The sequence below is a fragment of the Ruditapes philippinarum genome, unplaced genomic scaffold (genome assembly GCF_026571515.1).
Source record: "Ruditapes philippinarum isolate M1 unplaced genomic scaffold, ASM2657151v2 ctg527_1_1_1_1, whole genome shotgun sequence".
NCBI lineage: Eukaryota > Metazoa > Mollusca > Bivalvia > Venerida > Veneridae > Ruditapes > Ruditapes philippinarum.
Window position 1 is genome coordinate 91,768 of NW_026865278.1, and position 26,482 is coordinate 118,249.

The 26,482-nt window shown below is 33.8% G+C and overlaps 1 protein-coding gene across 1 annotated transcript; it reads right to left on the bottom strand.

Moving 5' to 3' along the window:
• Positions 1-1,844: 1,844 nt before the first annotated feature.
• Positions 1,845-26,318, bottom strand: LOC132728500 (DNA-directed RNA polymerase I subunit RPA49-like). The gene is made up of 12 exons (XM_060714139.1): positions 26,184-26,318; positions 21,919-22,028; positions 21,222-21,298; positions 19,631-19,716; positions 15,093-15,142; positions 13,188-13,347; positions 11,537-11,626; positions 6,893-6,989; positions 6,238-6,377; positions 5,461-5,539; positions 4,430-4,552; positions 1,845-3,373 (listed from the first exon to the last, which is right to left on the bottom strand). The coding sequence occupies exons 1-12, from the start codon at positions 26,233-26,235 to the stop codon at positions 3,232-3,234; spliced, it is 1,206 nt and encodes a 401-aa protein (XP_060570122.1). The 5' UTR covers positions 26,236-26,318; the 3' UTR covers positions 1,845-3,231.
• Positions 26,319-26,482: the final 164 nt, after the last annotated feature.

Consider the following 26,482-nt stretch of genomic DNA (forward strand, 5'->3'; position numbering starts at 1 on the left):
CAAGAATATAATTATATGGAAACAAGTTGAATATTTCAGATTTAAATATATATTTTCATATATAAAACATTCCATATTCTAAAACAGTAGACATCGATGTCCAAGGATATATAGTTAGTGAACAGGTGAAAGTCAAAATAAGTTTACATTTTGCAATAATTCCTTTTAATTTGTAATTTACAATCGGATTTTACATGTAACGTTCAATTTGTTAAAAGACTGGGCAGTCTTTTTATATTTTAGGCAAAAGATAATTTTTTTATCCTTTACATTTTTAAATATTAGGTCAATCACCACTTTTTAAATATACAGTCAATTCAGCTGAAATTGATAATGGAAAAGAAGAATCATAATGTCACTTTAAAATACAAGCAAACTAAAAACCATATGAACTGGTCTTAATTTTGATTTTTACAAAGAGACCGGAATACTGGAATGTATTAATATTGTATGGTACATCACGATATGTTATTGGGCATGGATGATGTTCATCAAAATGGCATGCAACATTTGCATGAGGTGAGTGATTGTATTGCTGCAATTACATCATTGACCAGACAAGGATATGAAGATTGTAATGTGCGTGGTACACCTTTCAGCAATAAACTGAAATATTCGTAAAAACACTTTGAATATAATGAGAAATATATAAGCAAATATCGTGACAAACGATGGAGATATTGAAAGAACTACGATTAAACAGACTTGAAACTATTTACATCTACATTTGTATGTACAAGATATTGTGAAAATATTTTTAATATAACAAAGACTTGAACTATTTTGAGATATATTTGTTACAGCAACGAAATAAAGAAAATAAACGTAAATATAGTAAGAATAACAGATAAAGTCAATAAATATTATATGGCAAACGCTGGAAATATTGTGAGAACTATTTTTTAGGAAAAGCCTTTTCAATGTTTTATTGTGTTAGATTCGCATACATTTATAATGTAACAAAATGAATTAATATTTCATAAACTATAACTGAACCACTCAAATGTGTAATATAGGCAATCTCATCCGCTCCATCCTTTAAGTTTATCAATCAATTTTGTTGTTTTTGTGAGATTTAAATATGCATGCATGTTTGCTCAATTTCCTTTCAATGTACTTTTTAATCAATTATTCATATCTGTCTTATCAATAAAACGTGCACACATGTAATTGTTTGATTAATTTCTTCATTTAACTTGATAGCTTAATTAAAATTTCAATTACAGATCACATCAGTGCACGCAGCACATCAAATTCTCCATATAATAGAAGCACAATGTTCACGTTAAAACTAAGAGATTCCTGTATTGAATAGACACAATATGTCTTTAGAAATGTAACATGTCGAGAATGTCATTGCAGGAGAAAGTTACACCCGGAAAAAAAAAAATTTGCAACAAATTTCCAATGTTGTATGATGACTAGTATGACGACTACTATGTAAAATAACTTGGTTCGTAAGGTCACATGCTGACAACCATTCTTAGACGACCCCATTGCTCTAGCAGTTATACTCTTGGGGTGACATGTGAAATAGTCTAAAAATGATCTTTCTTTATAAATCAAAGTACATGACTGCCGATATCCAACAAAGTTGCTTCAACATATATTGGTTCATTCAAGTATTTTTAGAATACTTCGTGGTTCTAGCAGTTTTAGAGTTACACGAGTCACAAGTATCAAAATTGCCGGGATCCATTTGTGCCGAGTCATTTAAGAAATCTTAAACCTATCACTCAAACCATTATCAGACTAAGACAGACAGAAATTCTTTTGTATGCTGAGTTTAAATGGTGGTAAAAAGAAGACATTTCATTTTACTGTTGTTTTTATTATTATTATTATTTTCTACTCATTATTTTTCTTTCATGTATTGTTATATGTAAAACCAACACATAAAAGTTAACAAAATATATACTCTATACTTCACAAATGAAATAAGATATTATCATTATAACCATGGCAAACAAGAAAATAACAAGTATATACATTTATATACCAATCAATCAATAAGGTGCAATTAACTAAAGAATGTAATATTGAATCTCGAACAAAGATTTATCTTACATTGATTTAATCAAACATGACAAGTTCAACCAAGCATAATCAAAGATTGATTTTTTTATCAGTAACTTATAAGACAAAATGTGTTATCATAACTCTATCCAGAGCAATTTCAGATTTTTTTTTAGAAAGGCATGTATTGTATATAACTTCTAATTTCATACACCTGCATATTTCCACAAAAATGGACAATTTCAAAAAAAATTCAACCTTAGAAAAAATAATTATGTTTTAAGAATCTGTTTTATATTTGTACAATCTTGCCATCAACCTAATATGTTACAAAACTATAGACCAACACTGGTCTTCCCCATCTGACAGTGCCTTTAAGTTATTTCAGAACTTTTAAGAAGACGAAAAAGCCAAAGTATTTCAATATTTATGATCAACAATAAAAGTACAAGTTTGGACTACCTTTTTACATCACAATAACTCTACCCAATCACACAGTAAGAGCTTATGGGTTTTTTTTTGTTTTGGTTTTTTTTTTATTTTCACGCATTTCAGGTATTTCAGTTGGTAGTCTGTGCTTGATATGTAGGGAAAGAACAGACATAAGTATTGATTTTTCTCAGCTGTGCATAAATTTCAGTTGCCAAATCATTACCATAAACTCCCATATCCCGTTCTTAACTTATTTCATATCTTTACTATTTCAAATGTTCATTACTAAAACAGTTGCACGAATTGGTATGAAGTTTTAAATGTCTTAATGTTGTTAATTTTTAGAGAAATGAAGTCACATTTTCAACAGTTTTAATTTATATTTCAATCAACTTAATATAGGACCAAAGAGCAGGCAACATTGTTTGTTTGCTAGTGTCACTACTATAGCATAAAGCCAGCATTCACTTTTATTCTGACTGTTTTAACTATGCAGGTATCTGCTTAACTTCAGCATTTTAATATTGCAATTGCTTAAATAAGGAATGGACAGTTTATGGCAAGGTCAACATACATTCAGCATATGTTAACTATAAACCAAAATTGATATATACAGTCATGTATGCGTTATAAAAACATTAAGTTTTTTGGATTTTAACAAATTTGTATGTATTTCTTATTCACTGTGCATATACCATAATGCTGTCTGGAAAAATGATCATCATTCAGTTATGTACCTCGTCATAGTACTTTGGGTTTAATATACACATATTAACTGGCCAATCATCTCCTCTTTGATCGCTCTTTAAACAGTGGTCTCTGAGGGAAATCTAAAGGCAGTTTTAATCTTGCAATGTATCTGACTTCCCCATCTGTTTCTTTTTTGTTTATTTTACATCCCAGTGACTTGAGAATCAAAAACATCCTGTAAAAGAAAGAATGACTCAGTCAGTTTTTATGCTTCAAAAACTTCAGATCCAAAACAATTTTGTAAAAAAAAGTCAATGACTTTATGCTTTTTTTATTGACTGATTTCCCTGAATCTGTACAGCTCATATGTATGTAGAAAGATTCCTCACTTAAAACAATTCATTTGAAAAATTAATTAAAACTATCACTTTTGTGGGTGAGTGACAGTATGTGTAGAAAATATCATTTGACTCTAGGAATAGCTTTACACTGCTAATTTACTGTATGTAATGTCTTTATTACTATGAATAGCTTTACATTGCTCATTTAGTATAGGTAGTATCTTTTGACTCTCGGAAAAGCTTTACATTGCTCATTTAGTGTATGTAATATCTTTAACTCTAGGAATAGCTTTGCATTGCTCATTTAGTGTATGTTATATCTTTTACACTAGGAATAGCTTTACATAGCTCATTTAGTATAGTATCTTTTGACTCTCGGCAAAGCTGTACATTGCTCATTTAGTGTAGGTAATACTTTTAACTCTATGAATAGCTTTACACTCTCATTTAATGTAGGAAATATCTTTATCTCTAGGAATAGCTTTACACGCTCATTATGTGTAGGCAATATCTTTATCTCTGTGAATAGCTTTACATGCTCATTATGTGTAGGCAATATCTTTATCTCTAGGAATAGCTTTACATGCGCATTTAGTATAGGAAATATCTTTTGACTCTAGGAATAGCTTTACATTGCTCATTTAGTGTAGGTAATACCTTTTGACTCTCGTGTAGGCAATATCTTTATTTCTAGGAATAGCTTTACATTGCTCATTTAGTGTAGGTAGTATCTTTAACTCTAGGAATAGCTCTTCATTGCTCGTTAAGTGTAGGTAATATCTTTAACTCTAGGAATAGCTTTACATTGTTCATTTAGTGTAGGTTATATCTTTAACTGTAGGAATACCTCTACATTGCTCATTTAGTTTAGGTAGTATCTTTTATTCCAGGCATAGCTTTACAATGCTGTGTGTTAAACATTACAACAAAACATGGTTACTCAAACTTACTTGCTTCTTTCTAGCTGCATATCCTTCATGAGATCAATAAGTTCAACAGAAAATTCATCTATCAGCAAACATAAAGTGAGGATATAAGCTGCTAACCTATCCTTTAAACGACTCGGCATACATCTGAACCAAAGAATAATTTAATATATTATTACCTAAAATAACAGTTATATACTCTCATATTCACTGAAGTCCTTAGGCGTACTCTAAGAGTACAGTACCACTTTAAAACAATTCCTACTTTACTTGACACATTTGCTGCCAGAGCTCTTACTTAATTATGGAGCATTAATTTTGTCATGAACGTTTTAAAGCATTATAGTAATTTACACTAAAAGAAGAAATTTCAATGCTTATTTTCACTTTAAGTATAGAAAAATCTATACATTAATGGGAGAAAATGACTGCAATCAACATATGATGACTTTTTACTAAAATAAGAAACATACAAAGGTTCCTGCACTGTTACATTATACAGTAAAACTTGTGTATAAGACCACATATAATTTTTTTTTTATCATTTTACCTTCCAGTGTACAAAAATTACCTTATTTCAAAGACAAATTGTCAGTAAGATTCACATACATGTATATCCTTTGCCAGTATGTTGTATAAAAGTTTGACTGTAAATCATATTTTTGAACAATGACAGCATCATTTAACATTGCACTACTACACTTTGAAAAATTCGAAAAATCTGGAAAGAAAGTGATCCTCGGACACATTAATCACAACAAAATTACATGAAAATTGTAATCTTGGTTTGATCGTGTCCGTGCATGAGGGATAATGAATCAGTGTAACATCCCTCACGCCCCCAAGCACCGGCTTGAGCTGAGCTAAATTTTCAACACTTAACAGTGCTGAAATCAATGATCCCGAAGGACCTAAAAATATAATAACACTGAAATGAAGTTCGGGGCAACTTTTTACAGCTGCCATACGACACTTGACACCTGCTGTAGTGAAGTATAAAAATCTGGAAATACTAAAAGAAGCAACAAAAATTCAGTAAAAGTTCAAAGTATCACCTTGTCTTGACTGCTTGTTTTGTGAAGTTTTCAGACAGTTTACTCTTCATATTTCCTGGACAATCTTTTGGAAAAGGGTCTGCAAAAAGCAAAAACAAAAATACTTAAAATACATATCACATGGTGACATTATGTTCAATTTTTTGTTACCAAGTTGAGCTAAATTAGTAATAAATTTTAAAAGATTGATTTCTATAATATTCATTGACCAAAAAATTTAATAAAAGAATGGTTTGGATGAAATATTAAAATCGACTTAAGACTAGAGACACTTTCAATTGCAGTATGTTAAGGGTTAAAAGAAAAAATAATTCTTATAAGCTTCTTGCAGCTTTACCTGTCTAATTCTGAAGGCTTTATATATTTGCTATGACAAAAGATCTTATAAAATTTAATTTGTTAGCTTCTTCAAATGACATGTTCTATCCTTTTGACAATTAAATCTTTATTATAAAGTGAGGATGCAAATGATTTCAATTTATTGATCAAAGCATTTATCTTGCAGATTGATATTTCCTGTAGCATAAAATTCATTAATGACATTTACCTATATATTCTAAAAGTAAATTATTATCCTAAAATGAAAATAAATACATGCAGTTGTAAAATTTTGGGTAATTTTTACATGGAATAACAGAATAAGCAGAAAAAAGGTCTGAAAATGCAAATATTTAAGTATGGTATTATTTACCTTCACTTTAAATTCACAAAGTAACAATGTCTAGCCATAGAACATTATCTAAATTATATAAATTCTCTCTCTGAGATAGAGTTTACCTTTTTGTCTCAGTTCTTTCGGTGATAACTTGTACAAATGTATCATATAATACAAATATATAAGACACTTGGACCTCTCCCAGCGAATGAGCGGATCTAATGACATGCTTGATACATGACTTAAAACATATGCTGGATACCTGAAAGTAGTAAAAGTCAAACTATACAGTATGTATGTGAACCCTTTTTTTTAAATAAAACTAAAATCAAAACTTAGTATGGAAAATCTACCTGAAATATCTTACGCATAAACGTAACTTACATGTAAATCAATTCCGTATGTACCTGATGATAGTTATAAACATGAAACTGTCCATTAGTACAATAAAAACGTAAAATGTTTTTCCTTTTTTTGTTTATTTATTTTATATTACCTATTTCTATCCTTATGTTTATGACAGCAGTTTGTAAAGATTTGAGCTTAATTCACATATATCAATTATCTAACACTACTTTTACAATTAGGACTGAAAATCTGAGTGGTATTTAGCACAAAATTGGGAATTCATTTTGTGGGGAGATTGCCTAGACTTGCAGCAGGTATTAAAACATTGTTTTTTTTTCTGCAGATAATGCAAGAGATCAACATAGACTCTTATTATTTTTTTATTTTTTTTTCAATCTAATATTTCGATAAATAAGAAATTTTACATACGTTTTGTTATCTTTCCATTCTTTGATTTGTGCTGGTGTACTGTCAAAGAACACTGCAGCAGGAGATTGTAGGGAATCCATGTCAATTTCTGATAAAACTACAAGAAAACAAAACTCAAATTATTCCTAACAGTGATTGACAATAAAACACTACTCACATTAATCTAACAGAGTGATCAATCTCTAATCAAAGTGTAACTAGAACTTCTACTGTCATGGCGTGAATACCCCTGCATACCACTTTGTCAGAATCAACAGTGGCCATTTAGAGCTCAAGGACAACTTCCCTGCCAAATCTGAGGTTACTAAGCCAGTGCATTGCTTAGTTATGTATTCTACATGATTCAAGTGTGAAAATGTCAAACTCAATACACTGCCGACAGGCATTCTTAAGCATTTTAGCAGACAAGCTAATTGTAGTAAAAGCCCCTGTGATCTTGACCTTTTGTCACAGTCACCTAAAAATCAATAGGGGTAATCTACTAGTCATAAACAACCTCAATACCAAAATATGAAAACTGTTGAGCAAAGCATTCTTAAGCAATTGAGCGGACAAGCTTTTTTTTAGTCAAGGCCCTTGTGACCTTGGCCTTGATCCAGTGACCTCAAAATCAATAACGGTCGCCTAATGGCCATGACCAACCCCCATGCCAAATATGAAGAGTGTGGGTCAAAGGATTCTTAAGTCATCGGGTGAACAAACTTTTTGAAGTCGTCAATAGGGGTCATCTATTAATCATAACAAATCTCAATATCTTAAGTTATTGGGTGGACAAGGAACAAGAACTGTCGGAGGACAGTATTGCTCGACTATTCAAAAATTTGTCACAAGGGTGTTTCATTGAGTATAATAATGCTTACCTATATGAATACATAAAATTGTCCGAAAAGGTACAAACCCTTCAAGTTTCAATACATTCCCTTTAGTAGTTATGGAGATACAAGCTTACACACAAAAACTTAACCAAGAATTTATGAATAAAAAAAGGAGCATAATTATGTGAAAAAGTAAATCAGAGTTATGGGACTTGTGCCAATCATCTTAGATAATCACAGACAACAAGAGTGTGAAGTTTCAATCCATTCCCTTCAGTAGTTATTGAGATACCAGATTACACGCAAAAACTTAAACAAAAATTTCTAAGTCAAAAAAGAGGCATAATTATGTATAAAAGCAAATTAGAGTTATGGGATTTGTGCCAATTATCTTAGATAATCACAGAGAACAGTGTGTGAAGTTTCAATCCATTCCCTTCAGTAGTTATGGAGATACCAGCTTACACACAAAAACTTAACCAAGAATTCATAAGTCAAAAAGGGGCATAATTATGTAAAAAAGCAAATCAGAGTTATGGGACTTGTGCCAATCATCTTAGATAATCACAGAGAAAAAGTGTGTGAAGTTTCAATCCATTCCCATCAGTAGTTATGGAGATACCAGCTTACATACAAAATTAACCAAGAATTTCTTAAGTCGAAAAAGGGGCATAATTATGTAAAAAAGCAAATCAGAGTTATTGGACTTGTGCAAATCATCTGAGATAATCACAGAGAACAAGTGTGTGAAGTTTCAATCCATTCCCTTCAGTAGTTATGGAGATACCAGCTTACATACAAAAACTTAACCAAGAATTTCTAAGTCGAAAAAAGGGGCATAATTATGTAAAAAAGCAAATCAGAGTTATGGGCCTTGTGCCAATCATCTTAGATAATCACAGAGAACAAGTGTGTGAAGTTTCAATCCATTCCCTTCAGTAGTAATGGAGATACCAGCTTACATACAAAAACTTAACCAAGAATTTCTAAGTCAAAAAAGGGGCATAATTTTGTAAAAAAGCAAATCAGAGTTATGGGACTTGTGCCAATCATCTTAGATAATCACAGAGAACAAGTGTGTGAAGTTTCAATCCATTCCCTTCAGTAGTTATTAAGATACCAGCTTACATACAAAAACTTAACCACAGGGACGCCGACGCCAACAAATGGGTGACTGCATTAGCTCGATTATTCTGCGAATAGTCGAGCTAAAAACCAACGGACTGACGGACATTTAGGCAAGGCCCCTGTGACCTTAACCTTTGACCTGGTGACCTCAAAATCAATAGGGGTCATCTAATCATGACCAATCTCAATACAAAATACGAAGACTGTGGGTCAAAGGAATCTTAAGTTATTGGACAGACAAGCTGATTCCAGTATACCCCCTTACAACTTTGTTGTGGGGAGGTAAAATAATAAGAAATAAACTCCAATTAAAAAAGATATCGCTTACAGCCTTATACCCCCTTATAATGAGCTGTTGCTGTGGTCCCAACTCATGTTTTCAAATTGATTGCCTTTCCGGTATATCAATAACCGGATATACCAATATGACTATGGCAGTCACCTAAATATCATTATCAGCAGTCTACTGTGTATTATAAGAATATTTTGCTTGAAAATAAAACCCTTCTTTCAGAAACCTAATCAGGCAAGTAATATTCATAATAATACTAGTCCTACGCTTGCTTTGTATTCTGGGAATGTGGCTTGAAACTGATTGTGACATAGCCTATAGTAAATGTCACAATATTTTACAATGACTGTGACATTACTTTAGTCACATAACTAATCATAAATATGAAATTACTTACAATGATTGTGATTTTATCTATAATGAATTACTTCCCTTAACTGAAACTTGACTATCATGTCATTTGCCATAAAATCATAAATGACTCTTTATACGAATTTTCACTTACTGCAAATGTTACTATTCTTGCACAGAATGTGACATATACTTGGTTCCTATGATATCAAGGGTTCTATGATATCAAGGTATTAAAATTTTCTGTGACTGCAAATAAAAGCAACACGTGATGATGCTAATATTTGTAAAACTTGCACACTATATTCATTTAAATCTGCCAATAAATTTAATTGGGTGAATAATGAATGTATTTGTGGCAAGAAAACTATTTTATAAAACCTTCATATTTGACTACCATTTTCCTTAATGGTTTTTACATGGTCAATTAAAATATGTTATAAAAACATATACTGACATATAGTCTGTTCATATAGTTTTAATTTTATAGCAAGTGAACTGTTGGAAGTTTTTCACAACTTAACTTGAAAGTTTTGACCCATCAATCCTTCTATACTTGCTTTTTTCGGGGATTACCTTGATACCGTAGTAACCTCCTCTGAAATTACCCAAAATGGCAGACATTGAAAATATTCAAAAAAATATCATTTTTATTGGTTCTTTTGAAATAATTTTTTGACAAACTGTTTTGGAAAAGGTTCAGTTATAAGATTGAACAAAAATCTCATTCATTTATGATATTTATATTAAATATTTTCCGATAAACTTTTAAGTACCGTGATATCATAGAACCCCGGGCTATGTATTAAATGTGACATTACTGCAGTTAACTGCAAATGTTAAATTACTTACATGGAATATGACATACATATTTACTGTGACAGTACTGCTGTTACTGTGACATTACTATTGTTACTGTGACATTACTGCTGTTACTGTAACAGTACTGCTGTTACTGTGACATTACTACTGTTACTGTGACATTACTGCTGTTACTGTGACATTACTGCTGTTACTGTAACAGAACTGCTGTTACTGTGACATTACTACTGTTACTGTGACATTACTGCTGTTACTGTGACATTACTGCTGTTACTGTGACATTACTGCTGTTACTGTGACATTACTTACTGCAATTGTTACAATTCTTACACAGAATGTGACATACATATTAAATGTGACATTACTGCTGTTAACTGTAAATGTTAAATTACTTACATGGAATGTGACATACATATTTACTATGACATTACTGCTGTTACTGTGACATTACTACTGTTACTGTGACATTACTGCTGATACTGTAACATTACTGCTGTTACTGTAACATTACTGCTGTTACTGTAACATTACTGCTGTTACTGTAACATTACTGCTGTTACTGTGACATAACTGCTGTTACTGTAACATTACTGCTGTTACTGTGACATCACTACTGTTACTGTAACATTACTGCTGTTACTGTGACATTACTGATGTTACTGTGACATTACTGCTGTTACTGTGACATTACTGCTGTTACTGTGACATTACTGATGTTACTGTAACATTACTGCTGTTACTGTGACATTACTACTGTTACTGTGACATTACTGCTGTTACTGTGACATTACTGTTGTTACTGTAACATTACTGCTGTTACTGTGACATTACTGTTGTTACTGTAACAGTACTGCTGTTACTGTGACATAACTACTGTTACTGTGACATTACTGCTGTTACTGTGACATTACTGTTGTTACTGTAACAGTACTGCTGTTACTGTGACATTACTACTGTTACTGTGACATTACTGTTGTAACTGTGACATTTCTATTGTTACTGTGACATTAATGCTGTTGCTGTGATATTACTGCTGTTACTGTATCATTAATGCTGTTACTGTGACATTAATGCTGTTACTGTGATATTACTTACTGCAAATTTTAGATTACTTACATGGAATGTATATTTATCTACTGTGACATTTATATTGTGACATTGACTTTACATAAAGCAAATTCATTTAATGTGACATTATTACTAAGATATTGCTGCTGTAAGTGTGACATTACTTACTGTCTGAGAGACTATAGACATCTTCAACATTTTCAGCATTTTTATTGCATGGAGGTATCACATCTAACACTGATTGTGTGCTTTTTGTTTCTGTAATATACATAGAGAAAATAACATCATAAATAAGCTATTCTGGTGGGTTATATGCAACTTCTTTTGGTTCAAATTCTTACACTATTAATGTCATAAAAGTATTATAGTTGTTTTTTTTTAAAACTTCCTGAAATGGAAGATTGCATTTCCTTATGAACAGGATACATACAAGATTATTGATATTTTATTATCATTCCTGACAAATTCAGCAATACAAAGAGAGAAATATGGGAAGAATATATTTAGTTATACAGTTGACTCTTGTTATCTCAAAGCCACTGGGACCCTTAAAAAAAGTTTATACAGATTAAATTCTAAAATTTTAACAGTCAAGAAACTTTAAATCCCATCTGAACACTGAAAACTTTTAATTGTTCACAATCCATTTTAACAAAATCAAAACATTACGCGCACTTTAGAAAAAATAAATTACATTTATCTAATTAATATAATGTGATAATTGGCCTTATGTTCGTCATTCAATCTTGTACATAGATGCAAAAGCAAATAATAAAGTTCCATATTATTTAAGTTAATCAGAACAAAATCCCACAGCTGTGCTACTGGTGTTAGAAAACAAAACACCAACCCAAACCATTCACCCATGGTGAACCTCTCAACAAACCAACAATCCCAACCATTCACCCATGGGGAAACCTCACAACAAACCACCATCCCCAACCATTCACCCATGGTGAACCTCTCAACAAACCAACAACCCCAACCATTCACTCATGGTGAACCTCACAACAAACCACCATCCCCAACCATTCACCCATGGTGAACCTCTCAACAAACCGACAACCCCAACCATTCACCCATGGGGAACCTCACAACCAGGCCTCGACATTAGCGGTGGTCCGTTGGTCCGAGACCACTTGATTTTGGCAAGGACCACTTAATCTTAAAACCCACTGGTCCGTTGGACCACTTGAATTTTCTGGTTGATGCAAAGCTCACTTGGAAGAATGGCGATTTGGTCAAAAACAGTTTATATGATTTTGTTAAAAATCTTGTGTCCGATGTACATGTATATGGTTCATTAATCTCTGATTAGTTAAAGAAGTTCTTAAGTCATTGATAACTTTCGTTTGAAGTCGCTAAAATTTGTTTTGCAAGTTAAAAGAGTTTAGAATTTGTGATATTAATTTAGGTACAAAATTCATTCAAATGGTGCTAGTAATTATGCATCGTCGGATACCGACGGCGGAACCATTAACATTTAATGATAACTGACCACCTTACTTCTGGAAGGACCACCTAACTTTCAAATCTAGTGGTCCGGCGTACCACCTGCTAAAAATGTTAGTGTCGAGGCCTGACAACAAACCACCATCCCCAACCATTCACCCATGGTGAACCTCTCAACAAACCACCAACCCAAACCATTCACCCATGGGGAACCTCACAACAAACCACCAACCCCAACCATTCACCCATGGGGAACCTCACAACAAACCACCATCCCCAACCATTCACCCGTGGTGAACCTCACAATAAACCACCAACCCAAACTATTCACCCATGGTGAACCTCACCACAAATATAAAGCACTAACCTTCTTTCTGCAGCTGATGAAGTTTCACCTGTTGTTTTCCATGGTGTATATCAGCAGCTAGATGGTCCTTCATTGTCCCTTCATCTATCATGTTCCTTTGTTGTTTCTCCAATGCTGATTTCTTCCATTTACTTCCAAACGCTTCCGTTAACATTCCAAGCTAGAAATAAAAACAACATTCATAATATTCATGTTATCAGATATTGTTAAGTTCACAATCATTTTTTACTTTGCAAACTTTACTGCAATTTTAAAAGTCAATCTACATCCATTTAATTATTTCTGTCAGTGGGATACGGGTTAAGTCAGGTCTATTTAGGTCATATAGTGATTTTTGGAGGAAGAGCAAACAACATCCCTTGATGCTTTTTTTATTTTTTCGGCACCAACGGTTCAGTTCCTACAATCATTCCCATATGACCTGCCATTAGCAGACTTGGTGGTTTCATTACATGTAGTACCCATAGCAGTGAGTGACGAATGATTTCAAGTCAGCCATGTTAACCACTTATTACTGAGAAGCTTAAATATTCCTGTCACTAAGATAGTGTTACTGTGATTCTTTCCCACCAAAAAAATTCTCACATCAGCCGATATCGTAATAAATCAGTCATTTCCGGACCGTTATTTTGCACAATCTTCGGTATCTAATAATTTTTAACTGTTTATAACAAGAATTTAGTATATAGCGATTAAAGATGAGTAATAATCTAATGCCAAAGATTTTGAAAAAATAACGTTCCAGAAATAACCAATTTGCTATGATATTGGCAAATGTTAAAAAGTTTTGGCGGTAAAGCATTACATTAAGACTACCTTAAGATCAAAATGATAATTGTGTATTCTAATTATAACAACAAGGTTCAAAATATAAAATCTGATCATCTTCTAAATTAAAACAGAATTAATGACGTAACTTCGCTACTAGATAGATAGATAGATAGATAGATTTATTTCGGCATAGGAAGCATATACATAGTTGACAACATAACATAGGATAAAATAATGAGCATTATTAAATACTATATCACTAGTAGTCTGTACATCCATGCCGTCTACTAACGCTCTTAATGCGAGAGTTGATCACAAAACTGTTGTATGTCCTTCATTTTTTATAGGTTACTGAAGTTTTGTGGTCAACACACAAACTGTTGTCTGGCACATTCAGTTTCAGTATTCTAATACATTGTATTGCATATTTAAATCCTTCACACTAACAAAATAACAACTTAAACTTGTCAAAAGTGCCTTACTCTGTTAACCTATTACCATATATACACGCCTTCTCATGCCTTTTTTACCCCCCCCCCTTTTTTTTTGTCTAAATGGTGAAAAAATGCCTTATTTAAGCCCCAAACACATGTGTTTGTTTGAGAAGTGTTGTTTTAAAAAAGTGACCAACTTTTCGGTGCCGCCCCTTATCCAAAAGATACATCAGGGGATGTGCCTCCTTCTGTTTGGGGCTTTGAAGGGGGGCAGCAGCTTCCCTCATCCCCAAGAAAATTTTGGACTTGTGAGTGGCTAAAAATGACCCCAGGTCGATAATAAGGTAATGTGTAACCAACGCTGAAAAGCCTTTGACTCTATCTCAATCCAGATAACTATATCAGTTGCAGCTCTTTGGAATCAATTTTGATGGAAAAAATCAACGCAAAATAATCATTTATGGCAGTTTTGAGATGTCCCCTCGTTGCCATGGTAACAGGAAATTTAATACTAAAATATTGTTACAAAGGCAATGGTCCAGTAAACATTTGTGCCAAGTTTGATTAGTATAGAAGAAGTTTTTATAGTTTTATAGCAATTTGAACTTGTAATGGGAGGCTTTTCAATTAAAACAGCCATTTTTTACAAAATGCTCATGCAGTAATGGGTTAACAAATGACCAATATTAACTACATGTACCTTCTGAACATAATTGTGTTGAGGCAGTGGAGTGTCATCATCATCTCTTCCTGCAAGAACACAATATAAATGTTATATTATATAAAATCACTACACATAAATATGAAATAAACAAAATCATCTTGCCTTCTACTTTTGTCAGTTTTAGTCACTACAGAAATATATCTTTGTTTTAATAAGATATTATGATTATTCAAATCGTAAATCCAGGTAAATTGTTGAATCCAAGCAAGTCCAAATATCTGCCTGACAAAATGTATGAAGGAACATCTAATTTCATTCCTATTCATCCACTTCCAGCTTCACTATTAGGCTAATATAGAGCTTATATGACCTAAACAGTGACATTGAAATGGAATGAGAAAGAACAAGAGCTGTCCGTAAGACAGCGCGCTCGACTTTTTTAGTGCTTGCCTATAATACAAAACATTGACAGTTAAGGGCCATAATTCAAATAAAATCTTTGACAGAATTACCTTCTCCTGGACATGTTTGGGAATCATGATTGTAAACAAGTATTCCAACTTTCAAATTAATATCTCAAACAGTTCAGTCAAAAAGTGGACTGGTACTAAAAACTTAACCAAGATTCTAAGTCGATAAAAGGCCTTAATTTTTAAAACAAATCCTTGACAGAGTTACCTTCTCTTGCGTACAGATGGGGGTAATGATGTGAAATAGCATTAAAAGTTTCAAAGCAATATCTTCAAAGGGTTAAGGCAATAAGTGGATTTTACCCATATTCAATGTATTTTCTAAGTCAAAAAGGGGCATAATTCTGTCAAAAACCTTGACAGAGTTATGTCCTCTTGTCTGTTTGATGAAGGTCGTGATGGTAAACAAGTATGGTCAGTTTCAAAGCAATACCTCCAATGGTTTTGAAATAAAGTGAGGTGGTACAAAAAACTTAACCAAGCTCAATACACTTTCTAAGTCAAAAAAGGGCCATAATTCTGTCAAAAACCTTGACAGAGTTATGTACTCTTGTCTGTAGATGGAGGTTATGATGGTGAACAAGTATGGTAAGTTTCAAAGCCATACTTGTAATACTTCTGAAATAAAGTGGGGTGGTACGAAAAACTTAACCAAGGTGTGACGCCGACGCCGACGCCGACGCCGACGCCGACGCCGGGGCGAGTAGGATAGCTCCCCTTTTCATAGAAAAGTCGAGCTAAAAACGGGTAGTCTGAAAGGTTGTTTTATCAACACACTTAACATGCATTAAGTTTTAATGATGAACTTAATCTTTTATTTTGTGATTTTGTTGAACTGGGTCAAGGATGAATTACATCAATGTGCACATGACCGAAATTATAAAATTTGAATACATCAATAATAAAGATAGATAATACAAAAAGCATGTCTATGAGCTGCGTCACAACAAAACCAACATAATGGGTTTGCGACCAGCATGGATCCAGACCAGCCTGCGCATCCGCGCAGTCTGATCAGGATCCATGCTGTTCGCAATCAGTTTCTCTACTTGAAATAGAGTTGGTAAGCGAACAGCATGGATCCTGATCAGACTGCGCGGATGCACAGGCTGGTCTGGAGCCATGCTGGTCGCAAACTCATTATGTTGGTTTTGTCGTGAAGCAGCTCAATAATAGTGATCATCTCAATATCTCTACTGGAAATGATATGTGAGAAAGTCTTCTGATGCTAATCTTCTTACACTAAATATTTAAACAGCTTTTACCTTCACATCAAAAATACAAACAAGAGGGCCATGATGGCCCTGAGGTCGCTCACCTGTATATAGCCCCCCCCCCACCCCCGGGCCAATTTTTACCAAAGGGCTTTTATTTGTTTATTTGAACAGACTTGGTAGACACCCATAAGAAGATGTTTCATGCTAAACATCTAAGTTCTAGCTCATTGGGTTTTTTAAAAGAAGATTTTTTAAGGTTTTTACTATACACATATAGTTAAAAACAATGACACCCCTGGGGCAGGGCCAGTTTTGACCCCCGGGCTTTTATTTGAACAAACTTTGTAGATATTTACTTAAAGATGTTTCATGCTTAATATCTAAACTCTAGCTATTTGGGTTTTTTCAAAGAAGATTTTTCAGTTTTTGCTATACACATATAAGGAAAATCAATGACCCCCCCGGGCAGGGCCAGTTTTGACCCCAGGGCTTTAATTTGAACAAACTTGGTAGACACCCATTAGAACATGTTTCATGCTAAATATCTTAGCTTTAGCTCTTTGAGTTCTTTAAAAGAAGATTTTTTAAGTTTTTACTATATGCATATAGGGAAAATCAATGACCCCCTGGGGCGGGGCCAATTTTGACCCCAGGGCTTTTATTTGAACAAACTTAGTAAACACACATTAGAAGATGTTTCATGCTAAATATCTTAGCTCTAGCTCTTTGGGTTCTTTAAAAGAAGATTTTTAAGTTTTTACTATATGCATATAGGGAAAATCTATGACCCCCTGGGGCGGGATCAATTATGACCCCAGGGCTTTTATTTGAACAAACTTGGTAGACATTCACTAGAAGATGTTTCATGCCAAATATCTAAGCTCTAGCTCTTATGGTTCTTTAAAAGAAGATTTTTTAAGTTTTTACTATATGCATATAGGGAAAATCAATGACCCCCGGGGCGGGGCCAATTTTGACCCCAGGGCTTTAATTTGAACAAACTTGGTAGACACTCACTAGAAGATGTTTCATGCTTAATATCTTAGCTCTAGCTCTTTGTGTTCTTTAAAAGAAGATTTTTTAAGTTTTTACTATATGCATATTATAGGGAAAATCAATGACCCCCTGGGGCGGGGCCAATTTTGACCCCAGGGCTTTTATTTGAACAAACTTGGTAGACATTCACTAGAAGATGTTTCATGCTAAATATCTAAGCTCTAGCTCTTATGGTTCTTTAAAAGAAGATTTTTAAAGTTTTTACTATATGCATATAATAAAAATAAATGACCCCCTGGGGCAGGGCCAATTTTGACCCCAGGGCTTTTATTTGAACAAACTTGGTAGACATTCACTAGAAGATGTTTCATGCTAAATATCTTAGCTCTAGTTCTTACGGTTCTTTAAAAGAAGATTTTTTAAGTTTTTACTATATGCATATAGGGAAAATCAATGACCCCCCGGGGTGGGGCCAATTTTGACCCCAGGGCTTTTATTTGAACAAACTTGGTAGACACTCACTAGAAGATGTTTCATGTTAAATATCTTAGCTCTAGCTCTTTGGGTTCTTTAAAAGAAGATTTTTTAAGTTTTTACTATATGCATATAGGGAAAATCAATGACCCCCTGGGGCGGGGCCAATTTTGACCCCAGGGCTTTTATTTGAACAAACTTGGTAGACACTCACTAGAAGATGTTTCATGCCAAATATCTAAGCTCTAGCTCTTAGGGTTGTTTAAAAGAAGATATTTAAAGATTTTTCTTTCGGTTGCCATGGCAACCAGAGTTATGCATGGAATTAAATTCTTTGAACAATTTTTAAAGGTGACCACCAAAGGAACATTCCTGTGAAGTTTGGATGAAATTGGCTCAGTGGTTTATGAGGAGATGTCATTTAAAGCAAAAGTTTACGGACGGACGGATGACGGACAGACGACGGACGGACGGACATCGGACGAAAAGCGATCACAAAAGCTCACCCTGTCACTTTGTGACAGGTGAGCTAAATACAATAATTCTAGGGCTGGGACATCAGGCATCAAAACTTCATCAAGGGTAAACATACCTGGGACATGTGATATCATAAGTTTATCAAGGGTAAACATACCTGAGACATGTGGCATCTTAAGTTTATCAAGGGTAAACATACCTGAGACATGTGGTATCATAAGTTTATCAAGGGTAAACATACCTGAGACATGTGGCATCATAAGTTTATCAATCGTAGACATACCTGAGACATGTGGCATCATAAGTTTATCAAGGGTAAACATACCTGAGACATGTGGCATCATAAGTTTATCAATCGTAGACATACCTGAGACATGTGGTATCATAAGTTTATCAAGGGTAAACATACCTGAGACATGTGGCATCATAAGTTTATCAATCGTAGACATACCTGAGACATGTGGCATCATAAGTTTATCAAGGGTAAACATACCTGAGACATGTGGCATCATAAGTTTATCAATCGTAGACATACCTGAGACATGTGGCATCATAAGTTTATCAAGGGTAAACATACCTGAGACATGTGGCATCATAAGTTTATCAAGGGTAAACATACCTGAGACATGTGGCATCATAAGTTTATCAAGGGTAGACATGCCTGGGACTTCTGCCATTATAAAATTATCAAGGGTAACATACCTGGGACAAGTGGCATCATAAGTTTATGAAGGGTAGGCAAACCTGAGACATGTGACATCATAAGTTTATCAAGGGTAAACATACCTGAGACATGTGGAATCAAAAGTTTATGAAGGGTAGACATTCCTAGGACATGTGAAATCATAACTTTATCTGGGTTAAATATACATGAGACATGTGGCATCACAGGTTTATGAAAAGACATTATGCATATTAAATTTATCAAAAGTAAATATACCTGGGACATGTGGCATCATATGAAACATTTCAGCATCACATATTCTCATCTTTCCAGACTTCTCATCATATATTCCAACATACTGTCTGCAAAACAAACAAATTTACAGTAACATGATAATGGCCAGTTTTATAGGAAATCCTCTGAGGTCAAAAAGTCTAAAAAACATAAATTTTGAAATCTTTTCAAACTGAAATATCAGGTGATGCACATAAAATTGAAAATTCTGCAAAGGAAAATAAATATTTGTGTGAAAAGCATTGCAACATTTTCTGTTTTTATTTCTGGGTCATTTAAACAGTATAATGATTATATTAGGAAAACAAGGTGAGGGAATGATCTGAAAATCTGCCACATAAGGAATGGATAATTAACTTCCCCATGATAAGGCTCAAAAACTATGTTCAACATGATATGACATGATTACTATGTTCCTCATAATGAAGCATAATAACAATGTTGCCAAAGAGAAGGTTGGGTCACTATGTTACCCATGATAAGGCAGAATAACTTATGATATATCCCTAACAAGGCCTGAATAACTATGCTCTTTATGATAAGGAAGGATAAATGTTTCTCATGTTAAAGCAGAATAACCATGCTCCTCATGCTATAGCAAAATAACTGTGTTCCCCATGATAAGATTTGATAATTATGTTATTCATGATTACTATGTTCTCCATGACAAGACAGGATAACTATATTCCAAAGATAGGTCACAATTATACTATGTTCCCATGATAGGTCAGGATAACTATGTCCCCATAATATGACAGGATAGCTATGTTCCCATGATAGGACAGGATAACTATGTTCCCATGATAGGACAGGATAGCTATGTTCCAATGATAGGACAGGATAACTATGTTCCCATAATAGGACAGGATAGCTATGTTCCCATAATAGGACAGGATAGCTATGTTCTGATAATAGGACAGGATAGCTATGTTCCCATGATAGGACAGGGCAGCTATGTTCCGATGATAGGACAGGATAGCTATGCTCCCATGATAGGAAAGGATAGCTATGTTCCCATGATAGGACAGGATAACTATGTTCCCATGATAGGACAGGATAACTATGTTCCCATGATAGGATAGGATAACTATGTTCCCATGATAGGACAGGATAACTATGCTTAATGATAAGGCAGGATGACTATGTTACTCATGGAAAGCCAAGATTACTATATATATCTTTTCATGATAAGGCAGGACAACTATGTTCTCAATGACATGACAAGACAATTACATGTATGTTTCCATGATAGGACAGGATAACCTTGTTTTCCATGATATCAGGCAAGATGACTATGTTTGCATAAGACTGCATTACCATCTTCACATGATATTGCTAAATAACTATTTTCCCCCTGACAAGGCAGGATAACTATGTGTTCCTCATAATAAACTAGGACCCCCCCCCCCACATGATAAAGCAGGATACCTATATTCTTCATAATTTGGCAAAATAATTATGTTGTGTTCAATGAAAAAGACAGAATTACCAATATATAAGGTCTTGAACAAAATCAAAAAATGAGATAATGAAGGAAACAAAGATATATTGAAAATAATAAGCTAACACTCACTTGATTGTACGATTAGGATTACAACGATATCTCCCGAAATTCTTTCCTATATATGTCATATCCTCTGACTCTGAAACCTGTTAATATGAATACAGTACAATCACAATGAAACTGTTAAGCACTATACTTCAAGACCAAAGTAAAACATAGCACCAATTGTTTTGCTTTTTAATTCTTATATCTTTATTTTTGTAAGGTAAAGAAAATGAAAAACAAAATACATTCAAAATACATGTAACACATACTGAACATGATAACTGTAGCTTTGTATTTGGTACAAAAATATTTTCTTGGAAAATATTTAGAAAAATAAGCAATCTCTATGACAAAAAAACATTTTCTTTATAAGGACTCACAGTTTTATATCTGTTTCTTATGTATTTAAGTCATTTTGGGGTATGTATTAAATTGCTACAAGGAGTGTGAATCTAATGCACCAGTCAGCAGTTTATTCCATGCACAATTGATACACACCCAGAAATATCACTAATATCAGTCTGGTTTCAGTTTTTCCTTTTTGTTTTGTAAACATACAAAATATTTATTCTGTTTCAGGAGTCTTCCTCTTTGTCCATTTTTTGCTTGTCCAAATGGACAAGCACACTACATTTTTTACTTTCCTGTTGCAGATACTACTCATAAATTTATATGAGTGGACAGGTGGAATTAAAAAGAATCATTAAAGTTTTTTACATACCATTATTTTCTGATCTTTAGTTTTAAGATCAGATTGACTAGATCGATGGAGAACTCTACACTTTAGTTTTTCCTCAGAGTCTTCTTTGACATTTCCATTCATGAATTTACCTATAGATTTAAAAAAGTATATAAATAGCATAATATATCTTATTATACATGTACTTATGAAAATATTCAATAAAGTTTATAATTATATGATCTATAAATAGCTTTTAAATAACTTTCTCCAATTGGTTAAGATGTATTTTTTTTTCGTAAAAATTAACTCATGAATATCACAATTTCTGAGTATATTCACTGTTTTTTCTCTCTAAAAATAGATTTTCTGGAATGCCCACAAAAGACGTGTGCTATGACGTGAGGTCACGCCAAGTTCGTTGTTATTTTTCTGAGTAACCCTTGGGCAACTCGCAAATAAAGGTCAAATTAGTCTATTTTAGTTACCATCTTTTCATTTTTTAGAATATTTCAAATGTAGCATGCCTATGCACTCATTAAATTGTTGGAGCCAGATAATGGAAAAAGCAGACAAGCTGAAAAATGTAGATTTCCTTCGTATGCAATGGCAGATTTGATATCTCATATTAAAAAAACATTTATAGATTATATAATAAAACAGATATGTACTTTTTAGCTGGTGAATATGATGTTATATGTACTGAGATTTTTTTTTTTTTTTCAGTACATATCACAATTCACATCATATTCACCAGCTAAAGAGTACATTCATGTATATGTGTAATATTTTTCAAAATATGTGCTTATTTTGTTATACATATTATACATGTGTACAACATCTTTGATAGATTATCTTATGTTTCAGGGTGTTCACTATCCATGAAATCCTGAGGGTCATTTTGACTAAATTTTACTGACTTCAAGGCCCAATCCCCATGATTTTAACAAAATTTGACCCTCAAGTTAAAATCCCGAGTGTCAAATCGGGCTTTTTGGAAATTTGAAGGGTCACAATCAAATCAAGTACGCTATTTTAATGTCGCAAAAGGCCTGCTCACAAAGCCAGCTTTACAGTAACGCTAGTACCTGCTAGGTGATGGTTTTGAAAACTTTCTTCCAAAGTACCGAATTGACACATCGCAACTTTTCGAATTACAAGATAACGATAGAGGCCGATGTACTCTGATTGAAAACGGAAGCATAGACTGGTGTCCTGCGCACTTATATGGGAACCATAATAGAAAGGAGGAACCAGAATAAACGGAAGCAGTGTATAAAATACTGAATGACAATTTTAAAATTGTAAATGCAAAATAAAAATGAACGATTATTTCAAACTACTTTACGGTAAAAGAAAATCGAGCTCGCTTTGAGGCTTTGCCTTTTTCATATTATAATTATGTTGTGACTCTAAAACTATTGTTTTCTGCCTAAATATCTGTACAGCTACTGCAAGTCATTGAACTGTTGAATTAGACCTCTATGTATTTCAAAGTAAAACTTGTATATTAGCGAGCTCCACGAACTGGCCCAAAGGGCCTGCTCGCAAAGCGAACTTTACGGTAACGCGAGTACCTGCTAAGTGATGGTTTTGAAAACTTTCCTCCGACTTAGTACCGAATTGGACACATCGCAACTTTTCGAATTGCAAGATAACGATAAAAACTGAGGAATTCTGACTGAAAACGGATGTGTAGACTGGTCACTCGCGCACGTCTATGGGAACCATAATTGGACAGGGAACCAGAATAAAGGAAGCTGTGTATAAAATATCGAATGACAGTTTTAAAACGGAAAATGTAAAATGAAAATTGAAGGTGCCATTTTGTTTGAAAAATCTGATAAATAAAAACAATTTTTTGTCAAATTTTGTTGTGAAAACTATCTAGAATGAAAGAAAATGGTCTAACTAAGAAAATGAATGCGAACACCAATATCTTTTATTCAGTCGTTAACGCTGTACAGACGTTTAAAGTATTGATTACGTGACGTCACAATGTAGCGCCAAACAGCACGTGCAAAACAATCAAATCAAGTACGCTATTTTAATGTCGCAAAGGGCCTGCTCGCAAAGCGAGCTTTACGGTAACGCGAGTACCTGCTAGGTGATGGTTTTGAAAACTTTCATCCGAAGTACCGAATTGACACATCTCAACTTTTCGAATTGTAAGATAATGATAAAAGCCAATGTACTCTGAAAAAAAAAAACGGAAGCGTTGACTGGTGTCCTTCGCACTTACATGGGAACCATAATAGAAAGGAGGAACCAGAATAAATGGAAGCAGTATATAAAATACCCAATGACAATTTTAAAACGGAAAATGTAAAATAAAAATGAATGAAATTAAACTATTTTACTGTAAAAGAAAATCGGGCTCGCTTTGAGGCTTTGCCTTCTTCATATTAAATACAAGAGCGATCAGTAATCACATGTGTCGCCTCATGATGGCCAATTTCATGTTGGGACAAATTTTGTGACAGACAGACGAACAGTGCACAACTAGACGGTACTGATCATTCCTGTAAAGTTTGGATAAAATTGCACCAGTAGTTTATGAGGAGTAGTCCGGACAAGCTTTTGCGTATCTGGCAACACACAGAAAAAAAACACCTTTTTTATTCAAGGGCCATAACTTGGCCAAAAATCATTCAACCAACAAACCAGTGCATTATGCTCAAGGACTTGAGCTACAGATCAATCCTGTAAAGTTTCATTGAAATTGCATTCGTGGTAAAAGAGGTGTAGTCTGACAAACTTTAATAATAAAAATTATTAAAGGGCCATAACTCTGACAAAAATCATTGAACCGGAAAATGCTGACAATATGCACAACTAGACTTAGTACTGATCATTCCTGTAAAGTTTGGATGAAATTGCACCAGTAGTTTATGAGGAGTAGTCCGGACAAGCTTTTGTGTATCTGGCAACACACAGTAAAAGCAACCTTTTTATCAAAGGGCCATAACTCGGCCAAAAATCATTCAACCGGAAAACCCGTGCAATATGCGCAAGGACTTGAGCTACAGATCAATCCTGGAAAGTTTCATTGAAATTGCATTAGTGGTATAAGAGAAGTAGTCCGGACAAACTTTAAAATTAAAAATTATTAAAGGGCCATAACTCTGACAAAAATCATTGAACCTGAAAATGCTGACAATATGCACAACTAGGCTTGGTACTGATCATTCCTGTAAAGTTTGGATGAAATTGCACCAGTAGTTTATGAGGAGTAGTCCGGACAAGTTTTGTGACGGACGCACGGACAGACAGACAGACAGACAGACAGACGGACAGACAGACGACGGAGAAGTGATCCCTATATGTCGCCACTACTCCGTAGAGGCGACACAAAAATGAACCTTAAATATAAGAAACTTAATTTACTTCGAAATGTTTAGATACTATATAATATTATGCAAAAGCAAGGTAACTTTGGGCAGTTTTATGAATTTAAATGGATTTAGCTCAATACAGGATTGGAGCAGTACCTCTGGACGCTTGCAGAAATCATGATCACAAAATAGACAAATATCGGTTTTTTTCGCCGATTTTTATATTTTTCCTTCATTATCGTACTTTATTACATGCTTTTCGATGGATTATAGAAATATATCAGTGATTTATAAACTGGTAATTTCACTGTTTGAAACAGTGAAATTATCAATTTGATAATTTCACTGTTTTGAATTTAAGCCCGTTACGTTGTCTCAGAGAAATACCAGCGTGCACAGTACTGGAAACCAGCTTAATGACGTGACGTCGTAAATGACGTCACGTTGTATTAGAATTTGGCGCGCTTTTCATTTAGTACTAGGATAAAATGTCTTTTTAAACGTTTCTTAGCATGTAATAAAAAGAAAATTTGTTTAGTTTAGTGTAAGATCGAAATATATTTCACCTCGTGAACACCAAAAGTTCATATTTCACTCGTGGCTGCGCCACTCGTGAAATATACCTTTTGGTGCTCACTCGGTGAAATATATTCCGAACTTACACTGAACTTAACAAATATCCTCTATTAATTCGGTGTGAAAAGTTGAATTACACCTGTTTAAGTTCATTCCGTTGGGTAAAAAGGCGAGATTTTAGCATTTTATCATTCAAGCGCCTTGTCCGGTATATACCGGAATGCGGTATTTAGTGTGGTGCTCCAATCCTTTTTTTAGTCACAGCCAATTTAAATAGCAAAATCAATAGGAGTATAGGACCTTTTAAATAAAACGTGACGCGAAAACACATGACATTTGCATTTTACTTATGGATAAAAAATTTTCAATGCATTCAAAATTAAAAATACCACTCACACAAAATTAATTTGCGTTTTTTAAACGTTTCACTGTCTACCACTTCCGACATTTTATTAATATTTAAGGTGTTATTGTAGTCACTATTTTAATACCGCACCGTGCAAGACCGTAAAATTTTTGCTTTGTGAGATCGTCACTCGCTTTTAGGCTGAGCAAACCTAAATTAAAAAACGTTATCCTTCATTTTTCTCTTTATAAGTGTCCGAGTAGTCAAGAAATTAAGGAATTTTTGGGGAAAAATGAAATAAAAAAGAAAATTTCCAAAAAAAACGTTAGAATGGTTTTCTTTATCTTTA

Excerpts from the sequence above, each read along its gene's own strand:
- LOC132728500 (XM_060714139.1), bottom strand. The coding sequence starts at position 26,235 with ATGTCGGAAGTGGTAGACAGTGAAACGTTTAAAAAACGCAAATTAATT. Across the intron at positions 15,143-19,630 it reads TATGATGCCACATGTCCCAG|GAAGAGATGATGATGACACT; the intron begins GTATATTTACTT and ends GTGTTCTTGCAG. Across the intron at positions 6,378-6,892 it reads GAATGGAAAGATAACAAAAC|GTATCCAGCATATGTTTTAA; the intron begins GTATGTAAAATT and ends TACTACTTTCAG.